The sequence below is a fragment of the Temnothorax americanus genome, unplaced genomic scaffold, assembly GCF_048541705.1.
Source record: "Temnothorax americanus isolate GAGA-0224 unplaced genomic scaffold, ASM4854170v1 Scaffold34, whole genome shotgun sequence".
NCBI classification, from domain to species: domain Eukaryota; kingdom Metazoa; phylum Arthropoda; class Insecta; order Hymenoptera; family Formicidae; genus Temnothorax; species Temnothorax americanus.
In genome coordinates, this window is record NW_027509485.1 from 1872510 (window position 1) to 1899177 (window position 26668).

At 43.9% G+C, this 26668-nt stretch overlaps 1 protein-coding gene across 8 annotated transcripts in view; it reads left to right on the forward strand.

Annotated features, from left to right (window-relative positions):
* LOC143901518 (homeobox protein prospero) overlaps positions 1 to 26346 on the forward strand; it is a 55273-nt gene extending 28927 nt beyond the window's left edge. For all 8 annotated transcript variants that reach the window (XM_077413887.1, XM_077413889.1, XM_077413891.1 and 5 more), the window contains exon 5: positions 1 to 26346. In XM_077413887.1, the coding sequence (XP_077270013.1) occupies positions 1 to 180 (180 nt within the window). In that variant the 3' untranslated portion in view covers positions 181 to 26346.
* Positions 26347 to 26668: the final 322 nt, after the last annotated feature.

The window sequence follows — 26668 nt, forward strand, 5'->3', positions numbered from 1 at the left end:
GTACCCAGCAACTTCAGGTACGTTGTGGAGCAGACGCTGAAAGAATTTTTCAAAGCGATCCAAGGCGGCAAGGACTCCGAGCAAAGCTGGAAGAAGTCCATCTACAAGGTGATCTCGAGATTGGACGACCCGGTGCCGGAATACTTCAAGAGCCCGAACTTCCTGGAGCAGCTCGAATGAATCAGGAGGTCGCGTGGCTCTTGCTCTTCGTGGTGCGCGGGCTCGCCCGCGCTCGTCGGCTCCCGATAAATCAGGAAACGACCAACGAGGGAGGATCGCATCCGCCAGGAAGGCACACGTCCTTCGCGTAGTGCGTGTTCAGGTATCCTTAAATAACATATCGCAAAAACGAACGAGGGCTAGGAAGGGAGAGGAGACACGGACAAACCCAAAAGGAATAGAGGCACCATCGACGTCCTAGACGGGCGACGTCAAGATGCCAACGAAGGATCAGGCTGTGACCGAATCACGAATCAAACAGAAAAGACAGAAGAAACATATACGCGTACACATGTGCACACCAACACACACATACAGACATACGTCCATAAAAGAGAAAAAAAATACTGCGAATCTACGGCTGACGAAATTCGACAGTCACAAAGTGTCGAACGCTCATCGACGTTCCTCTTGTTTCAACTGAACGAGCACGAGAAGGTGATTCCTGGGACGAGACGAAGAAAGCACGACGAATGCGTGGTCAACGAACGGCGAGAAATAGCTTTTAGCGTCGATTTTGTCCGATCTGTTTGTAACGTAGAGTAATTACTTCGTTACCGCCTAATTTTACATCACAGGATAAGAATAGGGATTTTAAAGACGATAAACACTGCTGGGGTTGTACTCACGGAAAAAGATGAAGATTTTTCGGAACGTTTGCGAGCATATCCAAAGATTGATTAAGTCTGAACATCGCGCACGGCGATTCCCCTTCCGATTCGAACGAGACCCGGAAGTGGAATCCTCGTCAACTCGGGAAACGATGCAGGACGAGCGACTTTCTCGTCCTACACCGTTTCTGTAAAAAGGAAAGAAAAAACACTTGTGGATGAGGAGAAAACCTTGCGCGCTAAGTCTACTTCGGATAATCCTACTTTGAACTCTGCAAGTAGCTTCGGTTTTTGCGAAGATCGATGCTCCCTGATAAAATTCTGAAAAACTTCTTATCGCAGAATGAATACCGCAAATGGCAATTCATACTTCGATAAAAAGGCACTCTTGCTGCAATCTGTAGCATGGCTTCTCTTCTTCCTTTCAGGAAAAGTAAAATCTCCAATGTATTAGTTAAAAGTATCGAAGTTCACCTCGATGCTTTCTCCATCGCCAAGATTCAATATTTCCCTATAGAGATTGTACATAATTTCATTTTACCGCATAATAACTGATCAACGAGGATTTGAGATCGACGTGAAAATGCTTGGCTATGAAATTACACTGCGCGTGAGAATCGGGAATAAGAAGCAGCGCGAGAGAAAAAAAACGATCGTGCGCACATCGATACCAAAGAATCGACTTCGCGAGAATCAGATGCGTAACGTCGCAATGAGTAACCACTCATAGCGATTTCCGCACAAACAACCTGTTCCTATCTGCCGAGGAAAAGATTCCTCCGTTTTTTTTTTCGTTCTCCCGTATATATATTTTTTTTTCTCTTTTCCTTTCGCTCGCTGAGCATTACTTGTCGGGCCGATAAAAGAGTACGTTTGTCAAGAGTGCATACGTTGGGAGGATCGGTGCACGGGTCAATATACATAGCTGTTTTTATTAATGGTTGATTGTATAAAACGATATTAGGCTAGTCGTAGTGACGAGATTAGGAGTAGTACGGGCGACGAAGATGCAGGTCGGATGCAGCGTCTGTGCGAGGATCGTGCGCCGGCCGTATTCTAATTGTGTAGCGTTGCAAACCAAAAAAAAAAGAGAAAAAGAAAAGAAAGAGAAAAGAGCGAAATGCTATATAATCGTGCGTCGACGCGATAATTATATAAATATTAGACTTCTAAAGCGAAAAAAGAGACGGATGCTGGCGTGATTAAAGTAGCGTAAAAAAAAGACGTGCGCCAGAGAGGGTTGCACAATCGCGCTTCCTTTTCTCCGTTTACATTAACCCCCCCCCCCTCCTCCCCCGACCCATCCTACGTACACGGACACACGCGACACGCATATAGCAGTCACTTACACGTATTAACCCCTGCACCACCGCGATTACGCGCGCGCGAATATACGAGAAATTAGAGACGACGCCCCTATACTCTTACTTGTGACCTTTCTTTTCGCTAGAAATTTCTGTAGATACTTTACGAGATGGTATAAAAATATTAGGGGTAATTCGAGTGGTAGCGGATGCACATAATTTAATTCTTATTTTTTCACCATTACTCTCGCTACTACGTGCACTATTATTATTATTACCATTATTATTATTATATTGCTATTATTATTGTATTATTATTATTATTATATTATTAATATATTATTATATTATTATTATTAGACTCACTATTATCTATATCAATATGACAATTTTAGCCTGAAATAATTATAATTATTAATATTATTATTGTCATCGTTGAAATTGTCATTTACGGAGAGAATTTAGTTAATTTAAAATTAACCCTATATAGCCTTTCTCCATATGCAATTTCCATGCCGCTCTTTCACGCTACCAATTTTTATCCTTCTCTGATTTTCACGAGATCCTTTCCCGCCGACTACTTTGCCGTTCCTAATTTTGTCAAGCTTATTTATATCCCGTGCTTGACTACGCTCTATTTTTAGTTATTATGTATATTTAGTTATTATGATAATAATTATATTAAAATTATGCCCTCAGTAGTTTGTACCGGGCTATATACAAAAAAACACACACATACACACACATCTTTTTGCAAGCGGTGAGTCTTAACCTAGTCACGAGTCACTATTTTTTAATTGATTAATGGTCGATTTATTGATTATTATTTTATTTATTAACTTACGACAATAAAAAGAGAGAAAATAAATTGAAATTTCATTTGCGTCTGATTTTGCGTAAATGTCATTTCACTTTTATTTCTGCATTAATTGTTCTACGATACCCTTTCCTTCATCGAGAGAAAATTCGAAAATCATTATATACGGTAAAAGGCAAAAAAGAAAGTCTTGATTTGGCATATTCAGAACGCTCTCGACTGCCTGCCAGACCTATGTTTTTTTTCTTTCTTTCTTCTTTTTTCGTAGGAAGACGTGAAACGACTCGAATGTACCACTCGTGAATTCGCGATCGGCGAGTTCAACGAGGATGGAAGCGAGTAGCCTCTTTCGTCCGAACTAGAACACGCGTTGTAGAATGATAAAAGCGAGAACGAGAGAGAGAGAGAGAGAGAAATTTCGAAAATTTCAACTTTTTATTACGTAATGCACACTAGACTTTGGCCTAAAATTAGTAGCAACTCTTTCGGCACTGGCCTAAGATTTTGGTCTAAACGTTTATAACGTGAGACGAGAATAGGATGGCGCGGGCAAATAAAGAAGTGACATGGAAGGTATTTGAATATTGTAAAAGAGGATTGTAGGGGATACGCGTTATCTGACCTCGCTGACTCGCTTGTCGCAATCCTGGAGTGGCTTGATATTCGTGTCAAGGCGATGGACGCAGGTAAAAAGTTATTCCTAGGCAATTTGTTATTATTATTATTACATTTAAGTAGAATTCTTTTTAACGCAATTTGTATTTTAAAAAATCGCGTATTCTCGGAAAGCAAACCTATAATATATTCAATAATCACTGATAAAACTTATCTTTACGCTTTTTATTTGCTTTTATAATCGACTTGATTGTGGTTGCATTATTGAAATTATTTCAGTCAGATACATCCCATCCCTTTTGTCACCACGTATGATGATACATTAAAACGTCATTAAGAGGCTTTTGATTTAATAATATACGCGAAAAATTGCAAAAGGTAATACTCGGAATTTAATTATAATAATAATGTTTCGCGTAATGATTGGTTTTTCACTAACAGAAAACAAATCAAGATATAATACATTCCAGTTTAATATTAAACGCAAAGACAACACTTAAAAATTTAATTTTACGTTCCCTTCTCTATATGAATCTTTAATGTACTTCGTGCATCATATAAGCTCCTTGATCCTACGAGCTTTGCGCTTTCACGTCGATACGCGTCAATAGCTTCTCAATTACCATTACTGATAACAATACCACGTGATTTTTTTACGACAAATCTCTGCATTAAATACAATCTTGCTACGTAGAGAATATACGCTACTTCAATATTAACGCCATCGATGAGACATAATTCGATATTAACTATCGTTCTCATTCTCTTTTCTTCGATCGCGCTGAATTTACGAGAATATAATTTTCGTAATTTCAGCGGTGATCATACATCGGTGAAACGTGTCTACGATCGTTTTCATTATCCTGAACAATGATCATTCCGCTCTTTTAAACATTATTCGCACTCAGAAAAAAAAAAACTATCGCTGCAACATTAAATCGACGTTCTCTAAATCGCAACCGTGCTACAAGAAAATAGAAAAATTCGAAACTACGACAGGATTTGGATCTTCCTTGCTTTCGACAATTTAAAAAAAAAACCGTAAATCACATATGTACGTATCACAATATGGATCAAATCAATTATTTCGATTCCGCACATTCTTCGCCACTGGAGTATGACCACAAGCTTTGGAAAGCGGTAAACAAAAAGAAAATAGCGTAATAATCTTCGAGGGCAAGCCGATTTTAAATCCCCCAGTCTCATCTTTATCAGCGGATAAGCTGATGAAACATCAGAGGAATTTTCGTATGATCGGTTATTCGCAAACAGAAATCTGGGAATCAAAAACTATTACGACACATAAATAACTCTCGCGTGATCCTTCGAGGTCATCTACGAATTTCAAAAAGTATAAGAATAAGAGTCCGCTTCTTTCATTTCTCCGTCGACCGAGAATCGAAGCTCCTAGCGCGAAGGACAAATCGTTCTAAATCTTATATGTAGCAGACGTACTCGAGCCACGAAGAAAGACTCGAGAAACTTCAGGAAAAAAAGTATCTGAACAATGGTAAAAAAGAAACGAATAGCAGCCGGTGGTTGGTGGTTCACCGCGTTCGCCAAAATTTCTCTCATCGATGGGAGAGAATCAGTCGCGCTCTTTACCTCCCGATCGATGGCTAACCGGTCCCGATCTACCGACGCGACATCGGGTCGCGGAACGGAAACTGGCGACGAGCGCAAAGAAAGGGACGAATTCGCAACGATTATACAAATGCGCGTACGTAATGAGAATGGAACGAAAACGTAAGAAGGGCAGACGGCGAGATCGACAAGATTGCAGGAGAAGGAGATGTGACGAAGAGACACCACATTCCCGAAGGACGAAGGCGAAGGATTAAACGAGTCGTTCACCTAACGAAACGAAGTAAATATTATAGGAAGTCTAATCGACTCGCCGTTTATATATTACATTTTATGCAGCGGGGCCGACGCACGAAGAAACGAGTACACGGGACAGAACGAAATTTAAAACGAGAACGAAAATACGAGAGAGAATGGAAGAAATAATAAGCATACGTACATACCTAAACGCGTAAGTTTTAAGGAACACGTAAACAGAAGTAAGTAATAGTATTTAACGTTAACACTTGCAAGCTATTAATTATTATATAAACGATTAACTAAAGATAAAAGACGAGCGGAAGGTCGTATCACGCTGCAGAGGAAAAGGATACCTACTTTAAAAAAAACACACACACACTAATAAACTAATTATTATTATATGATTATATTATTATTATTACGATCATTACTATCGAGTTTGAGATTAAGCCGTGATAACAAGAGAAATCAGTGAGAATGGGAGAGAGCGAAAGAGGTAAACCAGAGAGAAAGCGAAGGAGGCAGAGTGCGAATTCAAAGCGAATTCATTGAGAATAGTAATTCTTCAAACTATTAGGAACATAATTAGGGTATATTTATTATGGCGAGTGCGCGATTACGATAGTGGCGCGGTAGTATACAGAGAGAAAGGGGGAAAATAAAATGGGGGGACTGAAAAAAAAAATACGTTATCTTCCCCATGACGTTTCAGCGAGGCGGAAATCGCGTCTTTCGAATTTTCGCGCGCGCGATAGGAACGAAGTGGAGGAGCGAACCCGGGAGAACGACCGAATGTGAGAATGAGAGGGAGAAAATGGGGGGAGAGAGAGAGAGAGAGAAAGAGAGAGAGAGAGAGAGAGAGAGAGAGAGAGAGAGAGAGAGAGAAAGTTAGAATCTGTAAACTGAGAGCATGGAATTTAGAGCGTAAAAAAACTATGTTTCTATATGTGAGATCGCGTGCGTACCTAAGCCAAAAGAAGAGAAAAAAAGAAAAAAGAAACTGATTGTTGACACCGAGTGAGCAAACTTTGTGTGATAATCTCGTAGTACACGTAGCATGTTAAGTCTACAATACGTTTGGTAAGGGATTAAAAAGGTGAGAGAGCGACTTTCGAAAAGTCGGGCAGGAGAAACGGGGGAGTAAAATCCGACCGAGGGAATCCGAGAGGTCTTCCGAGTCTCTACCTCCCAAAATGAATGTTTTTAAAATCGGTCGGGGGCCAAGTGGCCGCCTCCGGCGATCGACATATCACCGCGCGTATATGGATCGTTAATTCGTAATTCTTAGTTACAGGGTGCTCGAGACGCCGTCGACTACTCCGGCGTCTCGGTTTAACGTAGATGTACATTACGTTTCCTCGCTGAGCTTGCGAAAGCTTTACATTGTCTTTTAATCGATAATTTCGTGCAATCTCCCCCCGACATTACGGTGCAAGACGAGAAACCGTCAACCGCTACGATTTTTTATTTACAGAACTACCGCGAGGACAGTCGATACTCCTGTCTCGCAACCGTTCTTAACTTTTTACGGCCCTCGTTATTTAGATATAAGCAAACGTTAAATCTTTGTGACGAACTTTATTGAATAAATTATTAATTTTCAATTAATTATCAATTATTTAATTCAATAAATTTGCAATTAATTTTTAGTTAATTAATTCAATAAAAATTCGTTTTACATTATATTACTCTTTTAAATATTTCATCAACGCATATTTCAGATTTAAAATTTTAAAATCATCAATAAAATCTTTCTGCTTCAACTTCAAACTCTCACGTTAGTTCATGGACCGTGAAAGGTTAACATCTTAATGATAACTCTGAACAGATTTTAATTTACAAAGCAGACGTCGGGAGGCTGCGCATACTCCAGCTCCCGCCTTAGCAGCAATTTAAATAACGCAACGAACAATTTACGTTTCTCGTCTTGAATCGAACGTCGATCGTCAGAAGTTTACGTCGCAATAATGTCGCTCAAGATTCAAGAGCGTCAAAAGAGAGCACCTCTCGGAAAATCCGTAACAGTCGGGCGTTTAGGGGGTGGGTGGGCGACGAGGGATGGAAGGGATGGCGGTTCATGGGAGAGAGATGGAAACCGACGAAATTGTGGATGGTGTAGAAGCGTGTAGGGAGCCAAGTGTCCTTGATGCGACCGTCGTTGAAGCCACGAAATCTCGCGATCTCAACAGGTGATCTTTTTTGTTCGGACGAGTTGAACCATGCAGGGGGAGATAAAAGCGGATCGAAGATAATAAGAGAGAGAGAGATAGATAGAGAGAAAAAGACCATATGAAATAACATGCACGAGGAAAAAAGTCACGACTGAGAGAAGAAATCTATGCGAATTGCGATTTCGGACTGAGTTCGGAGCCACGGGCAACAGACGTTCGGCGCAAACCGATCCTAGCTGAGAGAGAGATGACGAGCGAAAGGGCATGAAAGAGTGAGCGAATGCGAGACGGCGTGACAGAGGACAACGAGCGAAAGGGACGGAGTGAAACGGAGTCGAGAGGCGAGGAGTGAATGTGCTAAAAAAAAAATTGCTAAAAAAAGTGAAGAAATTATACAGAGAGAGCCGACCTCCTTGCCTACCGGGAGGTCCGCATATATGTATTGTAAAGTCAAGACTAGTAAATGATAAAATTAGGAAAGAGCGAGTTTTAAGAGGAGAAATTATTAGGCCAGTTTGTAAATGTAAGTTATTACGGAATTTTCTCCCCTCCCCACCCTTTCGTGCACGATACTTTTGGCAAATCTTTCGCGAGCGTGAATGCGGAGAGGTAAGCGCGAATGTGAGAGAGGACAGAGAAATATTTATACATGTGCGTGAGAATCTGAAGTTACGTGTGACACGTGTGACGAGAGGACGGAGAGATCGAGGCAGGTCGAGAGAGAGAGAGAGAAAAAGAAAAAATGCCATCGGACAGATGGTCCAGCACGGTCCGACGTTCGACTCAGAGATACAGGAGAGAAAGAGAGAGAGAGAGAAAGAGAGAAAAATAATCGAGTAGCAGACAAAACGCGCACAACCATCGAGAATGGCAGATATCACAAATGTCATTATCCATCCAACCCTTCGGCCACCGAGAGTATGAGGAACAAGGAGTGTAGGACAATGAATCTTGATCAAATCCTGCTTGACAGAAAATTGGGTTATTCTGGTCTGCCTTCGCTTCCACACGCCATATATTATTTTTCATATATATACGGCTTTGTCTTATATATATATTACCCAATCGCTCGCAAACATGCTCGCAGTATCCCCATGCTCATTTCGTATCTATCATCTAACGGTTTTCCGCTAACGCGTGAAGCTCCCTCGAAACGAGCATCATACGTTCCGTATTTAATGGGAATATTTCTTCTTACCGTCTGCAATTCTTATTGCGACCCTGCGTCGCGCGTGAATCGAGAGAGTGAAAGATAGTGAGAGCGAGCGGGAGAGAGAGAGAGAGAGAGAGAGAGGCGAAAAAGAATGAGAATGTGAATTGTATGCACGCGTGTACCAAGAGAAGCACACACGAAATGAGAATGAGAACATGTAATGCCTGTGTATTCCTGGAGTATATTACTTGCGCATACGTCTCAACCAGCAGTCGTGTTAGATTATACGTATTATCGTGTAGGGAATCGTAGGTGTATTAAGACAAAAAAAAGAATAACTTATTTAATAATGAAAAAGCAAAGTGAAAGAGAGAGAGAGAGAAAAAGAGAGGACTAGCAGCAAGCAACAAACAACAGTAAACCTACGTTGATGTGTGAGGATGTGAGCTAGATCGCCGCGTTGAGTCTAATGAACTCCTCAGAGATATATACAACGCAGACCCTCCAGAATGAGGTGAAAAGGCGCACGACTGTCAGCCTTGTCGGCCATCTTCGTCACTTCGTCTAGATCGGGACGATCAAAAAACGTCGAACGTTCGCGTCAATTAATTCTGTAGATAGCAGCAACGAAAAACTCTTCCTCTACATTAAAGTAGCACGGGCGAAAGGTTCGAAGAATGATTAAATAATGTCTCCTACGAGCGACTTGAGCCGACGTAACGGGGCACAAAGTGGAATGACGAAGTTGGCGACTTGCTCGGTCGGCCGGAATGTCTTGTAAGATATTGTGGGAATTGTTTTTCTGCGCCCCGCTGCGAGTCCGTTTTTTCGGTCCAAGACGGGGCACCATTCACACAAGCCAGTACATTTTAGGCCGGAAGTTCTGTCTTTACCCGAGCTTGCGCCGAGTGCGATTCCGATTGTACAAATCCTTGTTTCACAGTCTACAGAGAGAGGCTCGTCACGTGGCCGATACCAACAGTTTTACATACAACAAGTATTCATTTACGCGAAAGTCACGTGATAGAAGAAGCTTAAATTGCCGCTTAGTACCGTCTAGATATAATGAAACTTCTCTTGGGACTGCTAAAACGCACCAAAAGATACTAAATAAATGTTCAAAAAGGGCATATTTGAGGAAAGAAAAAAAAGAGTACGTAAGCAGACTGTTGAACGCACAAATTATTGCAAAGGGCAATCATATTTTTGTCTCGATAAATTTTGCATTTTGGCTACTTCGTTCGCGTGACTCTTAAAACCGGGTTCAATTGCAATAGTTGAGCAAAATCGGGACTCCGCCAGGTCTTCACCAGGCGGATACGAGCATCGCGCATCATTACATTCGGATCCACTCCAGGAGAGACAGAGCTTCGGGCGAAAGAAAAACCTGACTACTTTCATACATGCATTACGATGTTTGATGACTATATATATACCACTTTCGACGCGAGAATTCCTTTCGTACCTTTTACCGGCGTTTTTACTGGGTTCATTTTTGGCGAGACAACAATTCTGTTCGTTGATTGCTAATCTTCGGTTGCGCACAAGACGACACACAGAGAGTAGAGCAAGAAGGCATATGTGCGTGTACGCGTGTACCACGTCGCGCGACCGCGCGAGTCTATTTCGGACGTCGAGTTTTTCTGAAACCCTTTCACGCGGTGCGCGCGTACGACGCCTACCTATGCCTTATTGCGGCGAAGAGTGAAAAATTCCGTTTTTTGGCAGACACCAAAAAAAAAGCAGCTCCTAAAAATGCAAGCGACGCGCGAGAGGACGCGCGGCGTGTGACGCGCGTATTCTCGCGCGCGCGCTCAAAATCACACAACAGATATAGTGCTCAGCAAGGCGATGGAACATCGATCGCGATGCAGCACACCCACACATACGCGTACATCCACACACATACACGTACACGAACGCACACGTACACGAAACGCCGCGCACACACACACACACACACACACACACACACACACAATGGGACATACACGTATACAATGAACATGCACACGGGCACACGCAGTTTCGGCCAGAATCTAAAAGACACATCAAGGAAAAAAGTACAAGTTTATCACGTTGCGCCTTAACGTTAAAATTAAAAGTTGATCAAAAGAGATGAAAAAAGTGAAGCGTATTCTTAACCAAAATCGGCCTTAGTATATACTTTTCCAGGGCACGTGGAAAGCTAAGGGACGGGCGACCTTCCTCTCGACCTACTTCCACAATCCTCACTCTTTAGATTAATATATAAAAAAAATGATATAAATATATAATATATATAATATATATACACGATATATATATATTATATTCCGCCGGCGGTGGGAAGTTTCGAAACCTCGCAGCTAACTCAGCAAACCACCGAACCATCGAAAGAAAAAGAAATTAATAGATCTCTCTGTTCCCGCCGCGTCAGGTCGGATTCGAAATTTTTGCGGTTCGTGTCCACGTCGACGAATGGGAAAAAAAGCGTGCGTCGTGGACGCGCAACCCTTTCTCCAAGTCCCTACCTCCCCCCCCAAAAAAACACCCGGGAAGTCGCCCGTCCCCATTTGCACGTCCCGCTGTACCCCACGCTCCCCGCAAGGTGTTCCCCTCCAGAAGAGATAAAGAAAAAAAAAGAAAAGAGAAGTAAAAGCTAAAAACGAAGCGAAAACACACCTATCCGGCGAGAAGGCGAGCCTTTCTCGCGCATATAGAAGAAAAACACTTCCTGCATGTAATTAAAGCGACGACGCGAGTGGACGGGTCACCCGGGATTAGTGTAAGGACGCTCGTTGCTAAGTAAAGCAAAGACGATGACGTGGAATGGAAGAGAGGAAGAAGCGGAGAAACAACTTTTTCTTGATGCGGAAGATGGACGACTGTCGACTCGCCGTTTCCCCGCGTACCGTAGGGGCGATGGTAGAAAATTCGCAGAAAATCCGAGAGATTCGAATAAGAAAGCGATGCACGCGAATAACCCACGCATACGCGCTGAGGGAGGGATCGGTCGCGTATCATTATCTCGTCGCGTAGATCGGCGGTATTCCTTGCCATCCGTAATCTCTTTTCACGAGCGTATATCTTCGTGAGACTCGACTGTGACGACTGAGGAAGAGAGAGAGAGAGAGAGAGAGAAAGAGAGCTAAGAATGTGGAACGCGATCATTAATTGATCTACATTTGTACGCCGTATATACCGGAGAAAAGTCTAAGCGCAAAACGACGCATTCGACGAGGCTATGCATACGACGCCGACGCGCGCAAACGAAATACTATCGCAGTGTTGCAGGAACATTTCACGTGGAAAATAAACCGCTTTGAAACACTCCGAACAAATGAAGCCGTATTATAAAAAAAAAATAATAATTTAAAAGCGATAGATTCATCGCCTGAATAACAAAAGGATTAAATGAAGCGGAAGTACTTCAAATTGATATTTATTTCGAATCTTTCGCAAGGACATCCGCGTTATTCATTCTTTCCACGCGGTCATTTTAATCGTTCAGCCAAAGCCAAACGGATCGTTACAGAGTTTAACATAACTTAACGCTGATGATAAAGCATGGCTAACGCTGTGAGAACAAAATGACTGTCGTCGTTTCGACGACAGCTCTCGATGAATTATTCAATTGCCACGAAAATAAGCACGACGACGTCATAATTCCCGATACTTTCCAGCACTGAGGAACGCAAGGCGGTTCGTAAGATAGTACCGTTCGAAAATCCGAAATATATAAATAGAACAATCGACAAATCAGCATTGATCACGCGAGGTAATAGACGCTTAACCGATTGACACACGCATACAGCATCGCAACGAATACGTCGAAAGGCGCTCTCGGAAAATACGATGTGCCTCGACCCGCCCGTAACGCCTCGCAAATTCGCAAGCTTTCTTCGCGCGAAGTGTGCGCCGCTGGCGACTGTCCGTTTAGATCGTATTTCGAGGCAGGTGATAATTACGGGAACTGCTACTGTACACATCCAGCTAATCAATGGATATCGTCAGATCACGGAGATTATTCCTGAGGAACAGATAATAACGACGTTCCGACGTTAATGACGGCAATAGCAATCGGATGCAAATGATCACCGCGCGTCACCGATCGGATGGACACACGGCTTATTATTGTATCGATACTTCGACCGATGATCCTACTTTCACGCGCTTATTTTCACACGTTACTCCACAGTACTCCACCACAGACAAATATGTCGAATCAATCGACACCGGTTATCCGTTGTTTATTTATTATGTATCGATGATCCCCCTTCGTTAGACGTCTCAGTCTCAGTTCTCCCTCGCAAGAAGCACACAGACTTTACGACGATATATAGGACAGAGTTAACGCAGCGATTAAGCGCGTCCCGCACGATATGCGATGCGTCGTGCAAAAAATAAACAAATAAATAAATAAAGGACTACTTTTGCAGCGTTACACGCACCTTCTTTCAAGCGACACAAGCGAATCGATTCCTCGTTGCAGAATGCCATAGTAATGTCGATTGCAGAATAGCAACAGAACTCAATACGATACCATAGTAACGACTTAAGTTTCTAATACGTCAAAATAATACGCTGTACACGCAGTACATATCCTACGATGGACGGCGATTTTAATAGTGCGGCGGCATTACGATTACGAAGTGATGCGCATCGTACTTCCGAGGAGACGAGATACTGGGAAGGACCGCGGAGCAGAAAGAGAGCAGAGACGGGACGAGATCGCGCAAGCACGAAGAACGAGATGAAAGGTGCCACGTCGGGACGAGAGAAATGATCGCTGGTCCCGTCAGATGAGCGGAGCGTACCGACGCGACCGAACGCGTAGTACGGAGGAAGGAAAAGATTTAAAAAAAAGGAGAGAGAAAAGAAAGAGAGAAAAAAAATAGAATAAAATTCCACACACGACCGTGTGAGCCGACGCAGGCGAAAGTTAAAAAAGAAAAAATAAAAACGCCCAAGATATTGACTTGCGAAAAAAACGAATCAGACCTTACCACTTGCAATTCGTTGAAGACGTGACGCGTTCTAAGCAATTCGCATAACGTAGGAAAGTGAAAAAAAAAACAGAGAGCGGGTACGTAAGAAGGAGAGAAAGTACGGGAGCGAAAGAGGAGTGTAAAAGGGAAAGAGAGAGAATGAGTGACACATGATAAAAGGAAAAGGAATCACTGGAGATCCGCTATTCGACTTTCCGATTTTTCGCAGATTTTCGCGCGGGACAACAGGTGCGTCCCTTCCGAGACATCAACCTGCCTCCCCGTGACAACCCGCAGGAGCCAGCTCATCCTCCCAACGCCCCTCCCGTGATCCTTCCCCACGTGAACAAGGTTTGCTTCCAATTCGTACGCGTTATCGAAACCTAATAAACTATAAACTACCTAACAATAATAATTAAACGATAAAGGGGTTAAGAGTATCGATTAATTGAATTATACCTAACGATTAAGTAAATAATTAATGAGTAATGATACATAACGATAATACGATTAATGATATATAGTATAAACGGTACGAGGCAACCCGGTAACATGGTGGCTAAAAAACCATCCACCGAGACGTGCGGGACCGAGATTCTGCCTCGTCGAGCGTGAGGGGTGTATCGACCGTGCGTGGAACGCTTTTACGGCGGCTGTATCCGAACACTACCTTGGTCCGAAAAAAAACGTGCGGATTCGCAGCGGCAAGCCGATCGGTACACTCCGTTGAAGTCGGACCGGCAGGATCCACCGCCGTCGGAGCGATCGTTTCTTACCCATCATTTATACGCTAGCTTGTAACTTGAGACTTAAGTATAATGAGACACACACGAGGAAGAACACACACACAGCATTAATGATACCTAATGATATGATTATATTATTGATATAACTTAACGATTATGAACTATCCTAGTGGTATTATACGACGACATAGTTGATTGATCTGTTTAATATTGAATGTCTGTAGATCACGGAGCGTTTGGAACTCTATGCTATCCATCGAGAATCCTATATACAAGTCCACCATATTCCTCGATACCCCTTTCCTCCTACCCCCATATTTATTCCCCTAATATACCCCCCCTACTCACAAACCCACCCAAGACATCACGAAACTCTTAAACATAAGTGGACCCGGAAATATTACCCCGTATTTAAAATAAAAACAAGATTGGGTGCTACTAAAAAGAAACCATATTAAACCATGTTAAATTCGATAAAGTTAAATATTGACCAAAAATATAAAAAAAAGATGTATAGAGTGAATAAAATAACCCTCCGTTTAAAACGAGAAAACTGAAACCAGCGCGGAGGTGCATTACGATTCGAGATCATCGCGAAAGAAAGATAATGTTATTCAACACAACGTGTAATACGTTTTTATAAATCGCGAAACGCCATTTTTCTATGAAAGGTATAAGGGACGCAATATTGTTAAAACTGGTTTTCAGTTTTGCTATTCTTCAAGCCAATAAAGAGCAACGCAGGATGCAATTTGCCGGCTGCACTGGTTTTAAGTTCTAAATTCGACATATCAACGCAGCCACACACGCAGTACGACAGTGACGAAGAAGCTACTCACAGCTTCTCTCCTCCGTCTCTTATGCTGAGGCCATAGACATGGAAACGCTTCGATAGTAAAAGAAGAAAACAAATCGAAGTTTACACGTGACAATATGCTAACTGACAATGAACAAATTCTCGATAATAGTTAATCACAATTCTGCTGAGCCAATATGTCGCATATCTACGACATAAACACAATGGAAAATATTCTTCGCGCATTCTACAAGCGTTTGAGATCACAGTAGCATATGATAATCACGTGAATATAACGAATTGGGAAAACGAAGAAATACTACTCATAGAATTTTCGCTGGAATTCGCGAAAGACAAATGCCCTCCGCGCGTGTAAAGTATCGTTTGGAAGAAAGCGAAGGCCCGTAAACAAAACGCAGAAGAAAAGCGAAGCCTAGAAAGGACAATCCTGTGAGAAACACTACCGAGCCCTCTGCCTCTGTTTTTAAGCACGCGTACCATGTGACGTCCATCGACGAGAGCCTCATATTGATGACACACGCATTGGGACACTGTGAAAATAACAAAAATTGCCGCGAATATAAAAAGTCAGTATAAGCGCGTCCGCGCGGACGTGACCGAACCATTCTTCTCGATCGACGTCTTCAACCATAGGTTCGCCTGATTGTTGAGTTTAAGTTTTATAGTGAGTACGTAGACGCAAAGCGACTGGAAGACTCGGTCCGGGCAGTGCTCGCGTGCCGGCGGACGATTTGTTTTCCTTAAATCGCCGCCTCGGGACGCACGACACCGCGCTCACACGAGCTTCCCGATCGCCGAGATTTCTTATACATTCCGCAATAGTTTAAGTGCCGCTTCGAATTATCGAATTAATTAATGTGTTTTTTCGTATTAACGATGTTTTATTGCTAGTAAGTCTTTCTAAACACGTGTTGAGTGTCTGCCACACAATTGCGCGCTTCCACTTCCGAGGCGTGGATTCGGTTCTTCGTCGTGACCCGCCTCCGTTTTGTACAAATATAATAAAGTAGCTAGTCACGTTCCGTTGTTTCTCTTCGCTTGGTTACTTAAATCGTTAACATGTTAAGCGCCGCGAGGCCGAGCTATTATGACGAATAATTAATTGCTCGTTCGTTCTGTTCCTCGAAAGTAGGTTTAGCACGCGTGGAAGGAGGCGCGCGTTGTATGGCACTCATTGCATTACTAGTTTAGAGAAATCCGCGTATTTGGAGAAATCCACCCAACTGTTGTATAGATTATGCCGTTATCAGAGGGTGCCACGGACAGTAGGGAAAAGCAGTATTATCAATTTACTTAGAGACGACCTCTAGGAACCACGCATAAATCGCGGAACTGTAACACGAACGCGTCGGTCGAACGAGAACGATTGGCGTTCCTTTTGTCGAGAATTCTTACCATCGTTCTCATCGACGTACGTTTCTCGTCGAGAAATAAATCACTTAGAGGACGCAAAGATGTTCAATCTCAATCGTTCGAAAGTCGATCGAAGCGACGGCTTCCGGTTCTACGCTCTTCCACGCCAGTGAGCAATGTTTCCTTCTCCGACGAAATTCTTGAAAATGCAGAGGATAAAAGAGTGATACACATATACGTACACACACGCTACACACGCATCACGATATACACGCAGGCTCTTCACGTTTTTGAATCCCAGTGCCTGGAGTTCGCGCGTGAACGGCTCGACTCTGATCGTCCGCCGAAGATCATGTTGTACCGTGATAATTAATGCCGTCAAGTAACTCAGCGAACACGTGACAGACAATTCGATCGGAGACAATCCACTCAGGATTGCACGATCGTTTTAACCGGTTTTAGGTTTATCCACCTTCTCACAAGGATACAGCAAAAAGAAACAGGTATTCCGATGCGATCCGTCGTCGACGACTCCGACGGTTGCAAAAGGAGCACTCACAGCAGAGAACACGAGATTTCGCAATTACATTTTATATACTCAGGGAAATATTTTTAACGTTCTTAACCAGATTTAAAAAAAAATGCCTTAGTTACAGATACCATAAAAACATACGTGTTTTTAATAATTTACATTGCTGATCCTTGCGAGCCGCAATAAACTGAACTAGGTTTGCTCCATTCACCGAAAATTTCGACAGAATTACCGGTTTTGATTATCAAAATTACAGCCACGGTGCGATCTTCGTCGGAATCACGAATCGACGCCGTGCGACACGCGCGCGACTGCGGGCACGAAGTACCCTGAAGACCATTGTGTTTGGCCTGGGCAAAGTCAGGCGAGCGTCGGGCCGGCTCTCAATTTTGAAATAGCCATTTCGACTTAAGCGAAAAAAATGAACAGACCCCCAAAACCCGACGCAATAGACGAAGGCAACCGGATAAAAATGAACCGTCACACGAAACAACAGTTTCTCGCGCGGGGCCCGGCCGCGGCTGCCACCAAGATATATCTCACCTTAAGATTATACCCTGTTCTCCCTTTCCTCCCCTCGCCCGCCCTCTCCCGCCCTATTTACCTGTGATTGTCCCGTGCTAGCAACGGGGGTGCATAAGGCCCCTGTGGGCCCGCAGCAAAAATATTGCCAGGCTTGCCGCGGCCACGTGAACCACGTGGATTCGGGACCCGCGCCCAATCTCACTCACAGCACACACTGGGCCGACTCGTCCGATAGAATGTGCCTTCAGTGTTGATTTTATACGAAAAAAATACTAAAATTATACAAAGGGGCCCGACATAGACCGAACGCCCACCCAAAGCCTGACTGGTGCTCGCCCGCTGCCCGTTAAATTTCATCCTGAACCGGCTATGCACATACACACATGACAGGCATACAGGACAGAAACAAGATTCACACTTTCGCACGAGAGACGACTGCTGTCGAGAGGACCGCCACCGTCAATCGGCGCCCCGAAAGATCAGCGCCGTAAGCTCAACGAAACGACGAGCGTAGCACGTCGTCGCGGAAAAGGGGGTCCTCTAATTATCTTCGGTACACCGACACGCGAACAGCAAACGTTCGCTAATTACTGTAACTCGTATCGGGACCATGCGTAAAATATATTAAATCGTAGTGAGACATTCCGTTGTCGATTCAACTGCAAAAACGAAAAAAGAAAGGAGCACACCTGGAGTGGTCAACGTCGCGCGTTTCCGGACGAATCCGCGCACAATACCACGATGCCTCGACCTCGTCTTGGGGCGCAATTAGATGCGCGTTAAACGAGGCCACGGCTATCCCATGGGCATTATCGTCCTCGCGTGACACGCGTACGCTTAATAAGATACCTCCGAGACCAAGTGCACGAAAGCTGTGTGCCGCCATACTGTAGTAACGCATGTATCGCGACGTATGAAAGCTTTGTGTACAATTCGCCGGGAAACGCGCTCTCGAAAAACGCGTCCTCGGAAACGTTCGTCCTCTTGACAGGATCGTCCGCTCGAAACAGCATTTCGCGAGAACAGAAAAAAAAGAAAAAAATCACGAGTCCACGCGACGAAGATGCTCACCCACATGTATACACACGCCCACACGAGTTACACAGACAAGATATATATACACCCTCGCATGCACACGCTAACCTATCCATGCTCCAAGGAAATATTTTGGTTCGTGCAAGGAGTTCGGAACGCTGCTTTGCACCGATAATACACACATGTATTGATTAAATGCAATTACTATGCGATAAGTATAATTACATAATATATATATGTGTACTATGGTCTCTCCCACTCCCCATCAAAGTAACCCGCATGTCGCGTGTCGATTCCGCCAGCGATCGACGGTCGCCGAGAGCGCGCGCCCACCCGCGACGCTCCGATCCGGAACCGGATGTATTGTTGCATCCAATTTGGAATCGAGCGACACGCGCTGCTTGCCGCGACCCTCGCCGCGATCGCCGTATCGTCACGGCCCGGCACTCGGCGCTACCTACATTCACCGAAACCCCCAAGAAACCCCTTAAGACTTCCCAAATACAAGCGTAGAATTTAACCACATTAACTATGAATGACGAGAGCTACGTAAGAGCTAACTAACTAACTACAATTAAACTTACTTAATTATTAACAATTAAACAAACAGTAAAACAATATAAACAGTAAACGCCCAGTAATCATTGAATTGTGTGTCGACAACTACATAACTAACTACCTACCGTATATCGAAGTAATAGCCGTATGTAAAAGAAAAGAAAAAAACTTGTATTCTACCAGTTGTATCAGCCAGTCCAGTTCTAATAAGCAAGCGATTAAAAGTAACCCAATACCCGGTTTTAAGTCCCGCTCACCTCCCCCCCTCAACCACTACCCTTAAACGCCTGAACCTTCTTCAGTGGATCATATTCAATAATCCCGTTTTTATCCACCGATAACTGTCCCACAACTTAATTACCGATTACCCCCAGAGATCCTTCCCCCGATAATTACCCATATGGATCTAATCGCGAACCGTTACCATCCCCCCCGCCCCCGCCCCGCCTCGACCCCCCGCCAAACTCAATCAATCCTCCGGAATATAATCCAGTCAGTATAAAAAACCCGCCGGATAACGTATTTATCATTAGTGTTTTTAGTAGACAGACTTGTACTGAAAAAGACTTCGTTTACGATTGTACGCACACGTGTGGGGAGACCATGTAACTTTAGCTCCGCCGCTCATTAATGCCGCCCAAGCTCTCGCGATCGGCGAGTTGCGCCGGATGAGTTGAACCAAGGCCAGCTCGACGATCGACTTCGAGATCTCGCGTTGCGACGACCGGCCGTCCTCGGCCGTCCTCTCACCCGCGAGAGACCCTCGAGCGTCGAGCGTCGAACGGTGCGTCTCCCGCGACGACCACGTCCTCGAGCACCGATCGCGAGCGCGGACGCGCGTAACGCCCCGAAATAACAACCACCAAGCTGGTGTTAGCAGCTAGCGCCCCTTTCAATTCCCCCATAACCCAATGTCCTTCGACGTCCTCTCCACCCTCGAGCCTACCCACCCACCCACCCACGGAAAAAAGAAACACCAACTATCCCCCAACTAGTCCCCCTCACCTCCCTCAACCCCTTATCCAATCGCAACCCCTCGATTCCCTACGTGTTGTATTATCCGTTATTTTCGATATAATATTATATATAGTATACTAATGATATTTAATGATAATACGACGATGATAAGGTATGGGAGACGTTTGGTCACACACTAGTAGGACACCACACGGATTACGCCATCCTCACACGACCATTTGATCGACACGGGACAGAGACATTTTACACACGAGGACACGCAATATTACACTGGGCACACGCATACGTAACACAGTAAAACAGGTATACCAGCAGTAATAGACAGACGTAACAGCAGAAATAAAAATTGATAAACAGAACACTAGTTGCCGTGCAGTTTGTGAACAAAAAATAAATAACAATGGTAACCTACCCGCGGGTCCGCTTCGTTCTTGCCCCGTGAGACTGGGTCGCGCGTTCTCCGCGCGCGCGTAGAATCGTCTCTCGCCGCGGATCACTTCCTTAGAGAATGCTGAGGAATCAATGACGGCAAAAAATTAACGGGGAGACGCGCGCGACTCGGGCTTACCGTACGGGGCTGAATCTGCCTCAAAGCGTAGCTGAACATTTTTGTACAGGACTTAAACGAGATGCAATTAACTGGATGTAAAATCTTGAGTTACAGAGCAGCACTATACATACCACACAGATGATGTATATATTTTTACGTTACAGAATATGCCTGAGCTTTAACAGACAGGCGCCATAAGACTGGTTCTCATTTCCCATGACAATGCGTATATACATGCCACATAAACTTAACAAGAAAAAAAAAGATCCTATATTGTAATGATAAAACTTAATGATATTTGTATACAGTATACCGCCTGGTGCCGCCGCGACACGGCGACCAGTTTAACACACACGCCATGGTCAACGAGACTGGGGCCCGCCCGCTCGCAACACAGGTGAAAATCGGATGAGACTATCGGATTCGAGGGATCGACCCGCGGAACGGGATCGGAGAGTCGCACACGGGGAGATCTCATCCCCCGTTGTGGCTCGCTGGTAAAAATCAAAAATCGATCCAACGATCGATGCGTGTGTCCCCTACCCCCGATGCGCGGGTCGAGCAGCCACTCGAATCGACACGGCGTGTCGATTACAATGTCGTGCCGTATAACACGGGCGTTAGGTGGAGGAGAAACGGAAAAACAGAATTGGCCCACGAATTCGCGATAATCCGTGCGTTTTACACACCGTGGAAATTAACATCCTGATTTTCTCATTAGGCCGTTATTGCCCATCGAGCTCTATTAACTCGTGTTGAAAAACCAAAAAAAGAAAAAAAAGTAACAATGGTTAGCAAGCGGTAGCGCAAACCCGTGCCGTCGGCTGTTCGCCGAGGACGGTTGCGAAGGGATGTAAAGACGATCACACAGCCCGGGAAGTGTTGCCTGCGGGTACCCCGACAGAAGCATAACGCGGGTAGGAGTTTCTAAACAAGAACTCTCGACGTGTCCGAGTGGCCACGTGCGACTCGGCACGCGGGAAGGTCCTAATTTTCCAAAAAAATAAAAAAAAACAATATTAAGAATAATAAACACTAAAATCCATACTCCCAAAGTCCGTCGACGTTCGCGCGATCGATCGATCGAGTTGTCGATGAGAGACGGCTCCGACCGTCGATGTTACCGCATCGATGCGCGATCGATGCCTCTCCGTCAACGAGAAAAAAAAAAATAAAGAGCAAAGTACGGGCCTAAACGACGAGAGTACGGTAACTCCCGCGATTCAGCGCGCCATCGATCCTCTCTCCACGAGAGAGCCTCGCTCTCGTCGTCGATCGGCCGATTTCAGCGCCGACGGCCGACGGACGCCAGGGAGATATTCACGACACACGTTTGAGTTACAGTGCAAGCGAACATCTGTAGAGCCATATACGTATAGTATGTTGTTGTATCTTAAATGATGAAAATGATGACAATTAAACGTAGTAAGTGTACATTTTTATAAAGGTCGCGGTTGCATTTTGAAAGATAAAAAAAAAGAAGAAGAAATACGTTAGATGCGGCAGACAAAAATAAAGGGGCGACATATTCGTAGCGAGGATTCATGATAATAATATTAATTTGATGAAAAAGAAAAAGAAAACGAGAGAAAGGGAAAAATCGAGCGAAAGATAAACAGGTGACCATGTGAGAATGATGGTGCGCGAGAGAGAAAGCGAGTGTGCGAAAGCGAGACGTTGAGAGCGAGAATACGAAGACATGTGCGACAATGTGAGAAAGTGATAGAATGTAAGCGCGACAGGACGTGAGCGATGCGAGATGAAGGGAGGAAATGACGAAATGTCAACCAGAGGTTGAATCCTACTATCGCGATTGACGGCTCGGTCACCGGCGGTCCCGTCCGTAATGGATGCAAGTAACGTTTAGGTGTATAAAAAAGAATTAAAAGATATCGACTTTATCTATCCTCTCGTGGTTTTTAGGATGTTCTAAAAAAAAAGTTATTGTAAAAAAAAGAGAGAAGACGAGAAAGAGAAGACGAAAAAGCTGTTATAGAGGGGAAAGGAATAAACGAGTGCATTGGGGAAACGAGCGTTTTGTGGCAGTGTGTACTTTGGTGGAAGACGAGTTAAGTCTTGTGTGCGAGAGGTGACGCGAGGAAAAAAAACCGAGAGAAATTTATTGTACATTTTCGGGAATGATTCTCGGTCGCCCGGTGACCGCGCCTCGATCTCGATGCGAGGCTCGAAATTTCGGGAGCGCCAAAATAGCCGGATAACGCGCGCGAAGAGAGACATCGCGTTGATCTCGGCGGAGAATTTTCACTCGTCGTTATCAGCGAGGCGATATCGAGGCCACGATTGTGAATGTCTCTCCTCGCGACGGCATCCAAAGACATTATACCTAGACTTTTCACTTCGCGGTCCACAAGTTCGCGTGCGACGTTCGCGGGATTTCTCAGGAAGGAGGGGTCGAAGTAGGGACAAAATCGCGAACGTTAAATGCGTGTAAAAAGAAACAAAGCGGAAACGAACTCTGTCCCTCGAATCTCTATCCGTAGTAACTTGGCGCTCCCGTTCGTTCGAGCTGAAACACGCTTGTTTCGATTTCGAGAAAAATCGCGATTATGTCTTTTTTATATATTTTTGGCAAAGATACGTCGATACCATTTAGGCGTCGCAGGAGAGAAAAAAAGGAGATAACAAGTGACGTAAACAAAAAATGACGAGAGATCGGAAGCGTATCGCTTCCGTAATTTGTAAAAATTTTGTCAGATCGGAAGTTTACGGTGACGAGAGGGTGGTAGGGAGAGAGAGTACGAGAGAGAGAGAGAGAGAGAGAGAGAAAGAACGAAAAAAAGTGAGAAAGAGAGAGTTGTGTGAGTGTGAAAATGAGAATGCGAGAGAAAGAGGGGGAGAGAACGGGACAGGAAAAAACGGTGGTAAAATAATATTTAAATATTCGTATCAAAAGAAAAAAAATGTGTAGGGCCTCGAACTACTGGCGACCGAATGGAACACGAGAGATACGAAAAAAGTTGCGAAACGATAGCGAAGGCGAGAAAGAGAGGCCGAACTACTAAAAATATTTATAATATATGGCTACAAGTACAAATTACTTCGACTACTGAGCGTAGGTGTATTGATGTGTGAACAAAATTTGGTTGGCCGATGACCGTTTTTGAAACCATCATACTGCGTATCAAAGTATGTAAAATTTATCGAATAAACGCTAGCGTATTATGATATAATGTAATCTAATAATGTAATATTGTAATGACGAGTCTAAATGATGATGTTACCTTGAAGTTTAGGAGCGCGCGTGAGAGTGCACGTGAATGAAAAAAAGAGAGAGGACAAAAGAGGTTATTGTGCATACGAAAACAAAAAAAAAAAGAAAAATTACATCTTTATAACGATTATCGGTATGATTACTATTATTATTGCGATTAACTATTGTCAGTCATCCACCACCTACTTATTATTGATATTATTCGTTGACGACTTCAAGTCCATCCCCCTCTCCCAATACTATATATACATTATGTTATTACTACCCTGTCGTGATTATAATTGTCACCGTTATTACGGCGATTGAGAGATTGTATTATTGTATGTACATGATGCGTTGACAGCGAAACGATATATAAGTTGTTCACAATTTCGAGACACATATACGTTCTTGGCAAACTATACAAAAAGAAACGGAGAGATCGACTCGATTAAAGTGAGAGGATACTAAGATCGATTGATGTAAGACAGTGAGGTTGAGCACGTAAGTGAGAGAGCGATAGTTGGTGGTAAGAATGAGATATGCGAAAGATAAAATGAGCGCGAAGATATGCGAGAAAATGACGGCGAGTGAATGCGTGCGCGAGTGCGTGCAAGACTTACGTATAGGGGGAGTGAGAAAGAGTGAGAAAGAGGGTAAGAGTGGTCGAAATCGGAAGAGAGTGAGAGTGTGCGAGCGACGAAAGTTAGCGAGGGAGAAAATTCACACGCTCTAAAAAATTATTCGCACGGGGACAAGCGTCCGAGCGGTCTGGCGCGGCTCGAGGGATATATAGAGAGAAGCGTGCAAAAGGGAAAATCACACACTCGCGGTATTTCGGTCGCCGAGCGATGAAAATAAACGTTAGGACTAAGGGATGGCACGAGGCTACTTCCCGAATCAAAGTGAAGATGAAAGAGAAATTCCTATAAGCTCGCCCGCATCCGGCAGCGACGCGTTTTCCGCGCCTCACGAAATTCTATTTTTGTAAGCATATTTCTATAAAGGTATACTAACGATACGGCAAAATTTATTATTCCTAGTGTGGTGAAAATGAAAATTGAACGTTTAGATTTCGTTAGTATAGTGTAAAAATGAAAAAAATTAACGATGTCTAGGTCCTATTCGTGTACTTAAAAGTGAACTATAAGGAGAATAAAATTATATCGTCGGCGGCGTCGTAGGTTGTAAAATTGTACATAAATTATTGCAAGAGGAGGCGCGGCGGGTTGCATCGCTGGCACGCGCTGCGCGGCTAGTTTTTCTTGTATATCTTTGGCTTAAATAAGAGGGAGATATGTAAAAGACACCTCTTTCGGCACGGGAGTCAAAATTCACATTCTCGCCGCCGCGAAAGGCCGTCGGACGAAACCCCGGACGTTCCTAGATATATATCGCGGCCATGAGACGAAGAGTGACTATTTCGTCGCGAATTGAACCTAGAAGAATATTAAACGGAGAGAGTGATAAAATGAGAGAGCGAGAGAGAGAAAGAGAGAAAGAGCGTGAGAAAGAGAGAAAGAGAGAGACAGAGAGAAAGAAAGAGAGAGAAAGAACGATCGCCCTCCCTTCTCAAAGCCCGAGAGTGAATTCGACGACGATGCACTGCCGCTTTTTGAAGCAAAAAGAAACAAAATAATATATATAAATATAAATATATTATATTATATATAGATAGATAGATAGAGAGAGAGAAAGAGAGATAGAGGCACCAAAAATGGCAGAACGGTAATCGTGCGAAATTCCGCGCGCGGCTGGATGAAACGCGGAGGGCGCCTCGTGCGAATTTCTTTCGTTTTGGGATCTCGATTTAGGTTTTGCACCCCTCGCGACCGATATCGAAATCTTTCGTTTATCTTGGACGAGCGGCGTCTTTTTTCTGGCGCGTTATACATTATATGTTATTTTTGTATTCTTTTTTTTTTCACTGCAACACCACATATATAGTATTTTCGGAGACGATTCACCACAAATAGAAACAGAGAGAAAGAAAGAAATAGAGAGAAAGAGAGAGAATGAAAGGGAGAGAAAAAGGGAAAGAGAGAGAGAGAAAGAACGAATGCATATCGATGAGAGAAAGAGAGGGAGAGACAGGCGGAAAAAAAGAGGGTTAGCGAAAGAGAGGAAAGAAAAAGGACGACAATAGACGCGCGCGAGGGGACGCAAGGAGGGTGGAAGCTGTCGACTACCAACTCAAGACGCGGGATCGAACGAGAAACAATTATGATTTTCGTTCGATCTCGCGTATAGTTTCCTCGTTCCGAGTCGAGTTCAGTTCCATAGAAGTACGCGAATCGATTATCGGTACATCGAGAGAAGAGAGCGGACGCGGAATGTTAGAAAGTAAGACAGAGAGGGAGAGAAAGGCGGGCGGAAAGAACGTGTGCGGGCGTATATGCGGCGAAAGGAGCGCGAAAGGGCGGGAGAGAATGAGCGTGAAAAAGGAAAGAGCGGAAGGACGCGAGAGTGAGAAAATAAAAGAGAAGAATGAGAGAAAGAGAGAGAGAGAAAAAGAGAGAGAGTATCGTAGTACACGGAGACACACACATATACAACCACACACGTGCAAATACATGGAAATGCATACAGATACGTACACGCGACATATGTGAAACACAAGAACACGCAATATTATATATATACGACTCCATAGATGATGGCGCGGCACACTCACATAGT